The 9,010-nt window shown below is 43.7% G+C and overlaps 1 protein-coding gene across 5 annotated transcripts in view; it reads right to left on the bottom strand.

The window, feature by feature from the left end:
• Positions 1–824: 824 nt before the first annotated feature.
• The window catches only part of rbbp8l (retinoblastoma binding protein 8-like), a 69,970-nt gene continuing 61,784 nt past the window's right edge, over positions 825–9,010 (bottom strand). For all 5 annotated transcript variants that reach the window (XM_055652102.1, XM_055652099.1, XM_055652098.1 and 2 more), the window contains one exon: positions 825–3,500. In XM_055652102.1, coding sequence (XP_055508077.1) covers positions 3,491–3,500 — 10 coding nt within the window. In that variant the 3' untranslated portion in view covers positions 825–3,490. The remainder of the gene's footprint in view (positions 3,501–9,010) is intronic.

Genomic DNA, 9,010 nt, shown 5'->3' with positions numbered 1-9,010 from the left:
GTAGTTAATGAATACATTATGATTACAATTATGTTGCTTTTCTATACGCCTGGAATCGTGGGCCCGATGACCAACATAGAATTGCATCACTTGATAATCAGATTAATTTGTTAGCATTTTAAATGTTCCTAAAATGAAAGTACACTCTAAAATAGTTGGTCGCTTACAATCATAAGTGGCTGGAATGTATTTCCTGTTTTTGTCCAAATTAATTTATTAAATGGGGCCGTCAGCATTGAAATTGTCCCAGGAAAAGATACAACGGTGACATTTATACCCTTTGAAAGAGTACAATAAGTTATGCCATTATTCTTAAATTATCCAGAGACTAATTGTGATGCTCTTTTCAAAAACAAAATCTAATGAGGGAAGTGAGGTTAAGTGGAGTTACAAGCAGAACAATGGTTCGCCAATTGTTGATTCTGTGCGATGGTCTGCTTTACCAAAGAAAGAACACAAAGTACCGGAGTAACTCAGCAGCTCAGTCAGCATCTCTGGAGAACATGGATAGGTGACATTTCGAGTTGTGACCGTTCTTCACTAGAGAGTAATGGATTCAGGGTATTAGACAAACTGATCTATCTATATATACGTAGTATTAAGGATTTGTTTTTATTTCACATAGTTAAAGTTTTCAATTACTCTTTATTAGAAGAAGGATTAAAGTCCTGTGTATACATTTCTGGCATTTATACCTGACTATTTATTTGCTGATTGTTCTGTGCTATGTGATTTTCTTTCCCTACGGATTTACAGTTAGCTGGGGTATTTTGAGATAGGATAAGAAAAAAAAGCAAAATAATGGAAAAAAATGTAAATGTCAGCTATTTTGAAGAAAATACATTCTCATTGAGAGTTTATTTGCAATAACTAAAAGTCAATGACAAATATTCTGATACACAATTAAAAACCAAGTTTTTCTTAAAAAGTTGTAGAGCGATTTGACATGGTCACATATCCACCCATGGAAAGAGAATAAATTTGAATAATAATATCTGCTGATATCTAGAAATTGTAACACAGTTAAACGTATTGGTTACGGTAACAGTGGGTTTGTATTGATTTTGCTTGGGTGTCCTATTCTGCACGAAGGCCAAGCGTCATGTATAGTTGAATAGAACTTTAGTTGCACAATGGCCATTCACTTTAGTTTAGTTTGGTTGAGATACAGCAAGGAAACAGGCCCTTTGGCCCACAAAGTCCACGCTGGCCTTTAATCACCCGATCCAAGGAGAGAGAGCTGAATGGATAGTAAATTGGCTCCATGGAAGGAAGCAGAGGGTGATGGTGGAAAGTTGCTTCTCGGACTGGAGGCCTGTGACTAGTGGTGAGCCTCAGGGTTCGGTGCTGGGCCTGTTACTGTTTCTCATCTACATCAATGATTTGGATGAGACCATACAGGGCAAGATGAACAAGTTTGCAGATGATACAAAAGTGGGTGGTTTTGCAGGTAGTGAAGATGGTTGTGAAAGATTGCAGCAGGATTTGGATCGATTGGCCAGGTGGGCTGAAGAATAGTTGATGGAATTTAATACAGAGAAGTGTGAGGTGTTGCATTTTGGGAAGTCTAACAAGGGTAGGACCTACACAGTGAATGTTAGGCCTCTGGGGAGTGTTGTAGGGGTAGTGTTGTAGTGTAGAGCAGAGGGATCTCGGAGTGCAGGTGCATGGTTCCTAGAAGGTCGAGTCGCAGGTAGATAAGATGGTCAACAAGGTTTTGGGCACATTGGCCTTCATCAGTCAGAGTATAGAGTTTAGAGGTTGGGAGGTCATGTTGCAGTTGTATAAGACGTTGGTGAGACCGCATTTAGAATATCGTGTTCAGTTCTGGGCACCATGTTATAGGAAAGATATTGTCAAACTTGATAGGGTTCAGAGAGGATTTAGGAGGATTTTGCCAGGACGTGAGGTATAGGGAGAGGTTGAGTAGGCTGGGTCTCTATTCCTTGGAGCGCAGGAGGATGGGGGTGTGTGATCTGGGACATGTTGGTCAGTGTGGGTAGTTGGGCCAAAGGGCTTGTTTCCACACTGTATCACTCTGTGACTATGATTATGACACTAATTCCATTTTACCTCACTTTCTCATCCACCCCCTTCACACATTGTGCAATTTTACTGAGGCCAGTTAACCTTCCAACCCGTACGTCTCTGGAATGTGGGAGGAAACGGTAGCACCTGGAGGAAACCCATTCAGTCACAGGGTGTATGTGCAAACTCCATGCAGATAGCGCCCGAGGTCACGATTGAACACGGGTCTCTGGTGCTGTGAAGCAGCAGCTCCACCAGCTGTGTCACTGTACCATCCTCTGCCATTTGATACGGAATAGTGAAGATTTTGAAAAAGTCAATTCAGAACCATTTTGAGGGTGAAGGCAGAATGTGGAAAAGGGAAACTGGGGAAGGGACAGGTCATGGCATGTGAATGCTGGGGAGAGGAATCTGCTGTGGGCAGTATTGGTGAAGCCCTTTGGAGGGAAGGACTGGTTATAGAGATAATCAGAGAAGAAAATGGCTGTGTTGGTTGGAAAAACAATAGCAGATGGTGTGGATGAGGAGATGGTGTAGAGGGAGCATGTCAGCAAATGGATGAAGTGGGCGCAGTTGGCCCGGATTGGGACATGGTTGAAAGAATTGCCTAAGTATATTGGTTGCAAAGAGGAGAAGGTTGGTGGAAAGATCAGTAATAATGTAAACTCAAGTAAGATATCTACCTCTGGAAGCAGCTCAGGCTAGGTTAGGTCCTTTGAATAATGTCAAATTAGGATGGTAGTACATATGGAGAAACAAAGAACTGCAGATGCTGGTTTATGCTAAAGATAGACACAAAAAGCGCTGGAGTGCCCAACTGATAGTGGGTCAGTCGGCATCTCTGGAGAAAAAGGATGGATGACGTTTTGGGTCGGGACCCTTCTTCAGGCTTCCTATCCCCGACCCTGAAGAAGTGTCCTGAATCGAAACATCACCCATCCTTTTTCTCCAGAAATGCTGCCTGACCCGCTGAGTTACTTCAGCACTTTGTGTCCATCTGTCGTACATATGGAAGCAGCAATGAAGAGGTTAATGTTATGGTGTCTTGGTAGTGTTGAGTTGCAAATGTTTTATTGCCTACCAAACCTGTGCAATGACTGATATGGATAAAAAAAGTTGGAGGTGGTCCATTTTATCAGTAATCAAGGCATTTTGCAACAGTGTTAAAAATAGAAAATACAACCGGAAGATATTTACAACATTGTTATTCTGTTGACATAACATTTTAATTTGGCCTAGATATTAACATTACTGATTATGAAAAGCAATTTTTTTTTTTGTGCCTGTACCAGTGTTCAATCCTACATGTGCTGTTGACCCAGTGGAAACGTCAGTGAACAGATTAGATAATACAGGAAAATATGATCAGAAGTGACAGTACTGCAGTGGTATGAATCTTGTATACATTCTCTGCGGTCTATGATGAGCATTAATCATTAACTCTTGCTTTCTAATTTTCTTCTTAGCTTTGGCTGCAAAAGAAAATATATAATCAAGATGAGAACAGGATCCTGTAACATGAATTAATACATATGTCTGCACACCTCCTATCTTCAAATGTGATTAATGTTACCAAAAAGTATTAAAAATAAACAACTATAAATATCACCAATTTTTCTCCCAATATCTTAAGTACCGGTATATCTAGAGTTATTGAGTTATACAGCATGGAAACAGGCCCTTCAGCCCAACTTGCCCATACCGCCCAATTTGCCCATACCGCCCAATTTGCCCATACCGCCCAAGATCTATATATACAGTAGATACCTGTATCCATTGCATCTACTATATCCGTTGTTCTTGGTGTGGGCTCCTATATATTGGTGAGACTGGGCGATCGTTTTGCTGAACACCTACACTCAGTCTGCTTTGGCCTACGTGATCTCCAGGTTGCCAAACATTTTAACTCCTCTTCCCATTCCCACACTGACTTGCTGGTGCCAGTTTTTTTTAGCAGGTCCAGCACTCGTTGAGGTGGGGGCGGAGGGGAACAATGGTAAGGCCTCTGCTGAGGACGGACCGTTCTGTATCAGAAGGTGGGAGGTCAGAGGTGATGGTGAACACTTTTTTTAGCGGACCCGGAACAAGGGTCTCGACCCAAAACATCCCATTCCTTCTCCAGATATGCTGCCTGTCCCGCTGAGTTACTCCAGCATTTTGTGTCTACCCACACTGATCTTTCTGTCCTAGGCCTCCTCCACTGTCGGAGTGAAGCCACAAGCAAATTGGAGGAATAGCACCTCATATTTCGCTTGGGCAGCTGACAACCCAGTGATATGAACGTTGATTTCTTTAATTTCATGGATACCCCTGAATTCCTTCTCTCTTCGGCTCTTCCCCCACCCTAGATGTCCTGCCAGTTCCACTGTTCGCATCCATATATTTCTCCATTGTCACCTCCTCCACAGCCAACAATGGACCATTGTGGGCTCCACCTTTCCTTGGTCAACGATGCCGACTCTGGTTTGTTCTGAACCTTTTCATACCTTTAATTTCCATCCCCCCGACTCTCAGTCTGAGGAAGGGTTTTGACCCGAAACGCCACCTATTTCTGATCTGTTGAGTTACTCCCGCATTTTGTGTCTATCTTCCCTCTAAAATGTTCCTTTCCATAAACTTTCATATCCATTAGCCCTATAATGTTGCGTTAATATTTCATGATAGTGGTAAATGTTAGATTCTGGTGCATGAATTTTGCTAGAGAAAGGGACAGGTTTCTCGGGCGGTCATGGTGGCGCAGCGGTAGAGTTGCCGCCTTACAGCGAATGCAGCGCCGGAGACCCGGGCTCGATCCCGACTACGGGTGCTGTCTGTATGTTCTCCCCGTGACCTGCGTGGGTTTTCTCCGAGATCTTCGGTTTCCTCCCACACTCCAAAGATGTACCGATTTGTAGGTTAATTAACTGTAAAAAATTTCCCTAGTGGGTGTAGGATAATGTTAATGTGTGGGGATCGCTGGTCGGCACGTACCCGGTGGGCCGAAGGGCCTGTTTCCGCGCTGTATCTATCTCTAAACTAACTACGTTCTCAGTAGCAAACGAGTCCAGAATTTCCCAGGACATCCTTTATTCTTGATTGGATTGCAGTAATCACTGTGTTATTGTGTGAAATTTGTCACCAGCATGTGGGCAAAAGGTTTAAGATGTTTAGAAGTTGATAGATTAACATCATCAAATTAAGAGAAATCTAATATGAGCATACTAATGTATGTTGCACTTAATTAATTAGTATTTTCCATATACATTGCAAACTGAAGTTTCAACTAAAATGTTTCCTTGTCTCCTATAACAGGAGTAAATTTCCAGCTTTACACCCATCAACCTTCTGGATATTTTGTTCATGAGCATGAACATCATAGAGTCTTGTAGCATGGAACCAGCCCTTCGGCCCAACTCGTCCATGCCAACCAAGATGCCCATCAATATTTGTCCCATTGGCCTGCATTTGCCCCTTATCCCTTGAAACTTTTCCTATCCCTGGTCCTGTCCAAATGCCCCTTAAATATTGTTATTGCACCTGCCTCAACCACATCCTCTGGCAGCTCGTTCCATAGACTTACCAACCTCTGTGTAGAAAAAGCATCCTCTCAGGTTCCTATCTTTCCCCTTTCACCTTAAAATATGTCCTCTGGTTCTTAATTTCCTACCCCTGGGGAAATACCCCTACCGCAAGAACAGGAGTACGGAGGATGCCATCTCAACGGCACTTCACTCCGCCCTCTCCCACCTCGACAACAGAGACACTTACGTAAGAATGCTGTTCATCGATTACAGCTCAGCATTCAACACCATTATACCATCAAAACTGATCACCAAACTCGGTAACCTGGGCATCGACCCCTCCCTCTGCAACTGGATACCGGACTTTCTAACCAACAGACCCCAGTCTGTGAGGTTAGACAAGCACACCTCTTCAACCCTCACCCTGAACACCGGCGTTCCACAGGGCTGTGTGCTGAGCCCCCTCCTCTACTCCCTCTTCACCTATGACTGCACACCTGTACATGGTACTAACACCATCATCAAGTATGCAGATGATACAACGGTGATTGGCCTCATCAGCAACAACGATGAGCTGGCCTACAGGGAGGAGGTCCAGCACTTAGCAGCATGGTGCGCTGACAACAACCTGGCCCTTAACTCCAAGAAGACCAAGGAGCTCATTGTAGACTTCAGGAAGTCCAGAGGCGGCACGCACACCCCCATCCACATTAACGGGACGGAGGTGGAACGTGTTTCTAGCTTCAGGTTCCTGGGAGTCAACATCTCCGATGACCTCTCTTGGACCCACAATACCTCTACTCTGATCAAGAAGGCTCATCAGCGTCTCTTCTTCCTGAGGAGACTGAAGAAGGTCCATCTGTCTCCTCAGATCCTGGTGAACTTCTACCGAGAGAGCATCCTTACCAACTGCATCACAGTATGGTATGGCAACTGCTCTGTCTCCGACCGGAAGGCATTGCAGAGGGTGGTGAAAATTGCCCAATGCATCACCGGTTCATCGCTCCCCTCCATTGAGTCTGTCCAAAGCAAGCGCTATCTGCGGAGGGCGCTCAGCGTCGCCAAGGACTGCTCTCACCCCAACCATGGACTGTTTACCCTCCTACCATCCGGGAGGCGCTACAGGTCTCTCCGTTGCCGAACCAGCAGGTCGAGGAACAGCTTCTTCCCGGTGGCTGTCACTCTACTCAACAACATACCTCGGTGACTGCCAATCACCCCCCCCCCCCGGACACTTATTATTATTTATTCAAATCATTTGCTATGTCGCTCTTCCAGGGAGATGCTAAATGCATTTCGTTGTCACTGTACTGTACACTGACAATGACAATTAAAATTGAATCTGAATCTGAATCTGAATCTGATATGTGCAATACGCCCTGTGTCCCTCGAGTAAAGATTTAATTTTGGACAATTTCATGCAATAAGTAAGCTCAATATAAGAGACCTGAAGCAGGTTCAACTTGTTAGAATTCCTCTAGCCAAAAGGAGGAGAAAAGAATCATCCTATCAGTCAGTGCTAAATGAACTCAAGACGAAGTTATAAAAGGGCAATGTACTAATCTAAAGAATAATCACAAAGCACTTCAAAGAAGTTTTAAACAAAACAAATGTGTTATGAACTAAAATATATGTACTACTTTGAGGAGCCTATCAGCAATTTGCACAAATAATGCTTTTAACGTAGTAAAATGTCACAAGATATTTTATCGGGGCTTTATCAGACAGAACCTGACAATGAACCACCAAGGAAATAAAATTGTTTTTGGCTGTTGACCAAAAACCTGTTCAAAAAGGTAGCTTTTATGGAGTACATTACAGTGTTGGTTTGTTATATTCTACCTGATAAGGCATCCTGTGACATTGTATAATTTAGGGGCATTATTTAATTGCAAATTATTGACAAGCTGGCTAAGAAGTACAGAGCACATTATTCCCCCCCCCCCCCCAACCAATCTTTGAAGTACCCTATGAAGTGCTCTACAGGATAAAATACTTGGATTTAGAAATGGATTCTCAGAAGTTAGGACCTTGGCAGATGAAAGGATTTCTGCTACTACAGGTGAGCTGGAGGTCAGAATTGAAGGAATACACGCATCTCTTGAATCAAGAGAGAGCTAGATAGGGCTCTTAAAGATAGTCTGGGGGTATGGGAGAAGTCAGGAACGGGGTACTGATTGGGGATGATCAGCCATGATCGCATTGAATGGCGGTGCTGGCTCGAAGGGCCGAATGGCCTACTCCTGCACCTATTGTCTATTGTCTAATATCAAAAAAATGCGGATACAAGAAACCTAAAGTACAAACTGAAAATACTTGCAGATCAGAAATAGGATTATCGTTGTATCTTTGCACAGAAGCTGGCTGAAAAGATGGATGATAATTTTAGTTCGAGCAAATGCCAAACAAGGAGTGGGTCAACGTTAGTAACAGCAAGAACAGAAGGAATGTGCAACTATAACAACTGGTGGGTAAATGTGCCAGTGGTCGCCAGGGTGGTGGGTGGCAAACGTTTATAGATTGGAAATTGATGTGGAAATGGTGTCAGTGCTGTGTATGAAGGAACTGCAGATACTGGTTTAAACCAAAGATAGACCAAAAATGCTGGAGAAACTCAGCGGGACAGGCAGCATCTCTGGAGAGAAGGAATGGGTTGAGGCTGGAGATTTTGGCATTTATTGGGCTGTCATTGTAATGATAAGTCTGTCTTTCAAAGAATGGACTGGATAGCATTAAAAGGATCCCTTGTATTATATTCTGTTTAGTTCCTTTTTTTTCTTCCCTCCTCTCCTTTTCATCCTTTCTGCTCAGATTCTGAAGTGGCTAATGAGATCAATTTGGGAGGTGCACAGTCATCCACAGATGGACAAAGGGCGGCACGGTGGCCCAGCGGTGGAGGTACTGCCTTACAGCGCCAGAGACCCGAGTTCGATCCTGATACCAGGTACTGAGTTTGTACATTCTCCCCGTGACCTGCGAGATCATCGTTTTTCTCCCACACGCCAAAGGCGTACAGGTTTGTAGGTTAATTGGCTTGGTGTAAATGTAAAACTGTCCCTAGTGTGTGTAGGGTGGTGTTAATGTGTGGGGATCGCTGGTCCGTGATGACTCGGTAGGCCGAAGGGCCTGTTTCCGCATTGTATCTTTAAACTAAACTAAACAAACAAGGTGGGATGCTAGAGGAACAGGTGTGTGGGCAAATTTGTAAGATCGTCTGTTCTTTCCACTACTTACACAGGCCCCATTTGCTTTGGGTGCACGGATGAAAGATTCTCAATATCATTGCAAGATTCATGTCCAAGAGCCTTATCCTGATATCCATGTTCATTTCCAGCAGGGGGCAGATTGGTAGCAGGAACCTCTGTTGCTGAGGTTCCTCTTCATTCACTGGTTGCAACGAGTCATTTCAACAAGCACCAAAGGCAGATATTATCCAGAATAAAACAGCTTTTCTTATTACTTTGTTCCCTTCAAAAAGCAAT

Source organism: Leucoraja erinacea, chromosome 21, assembly GCF_028641065.1.
Source record: "Leucoraja erinacea ecotype New England chromosome 21, Leri_hhj_1, whole genome shotgun sequence".
In the NCBI taxonomy this organism is placed as follows: Eukaryota; Metazoa; Chordata; class Chondrichthyes; order Rajiformes; family Rajidae; genus Leucoraja; species Leucoraja erinaceus.
This window is presented reverse-complemented; position numbering and strand designations above follow the sequence as displayed.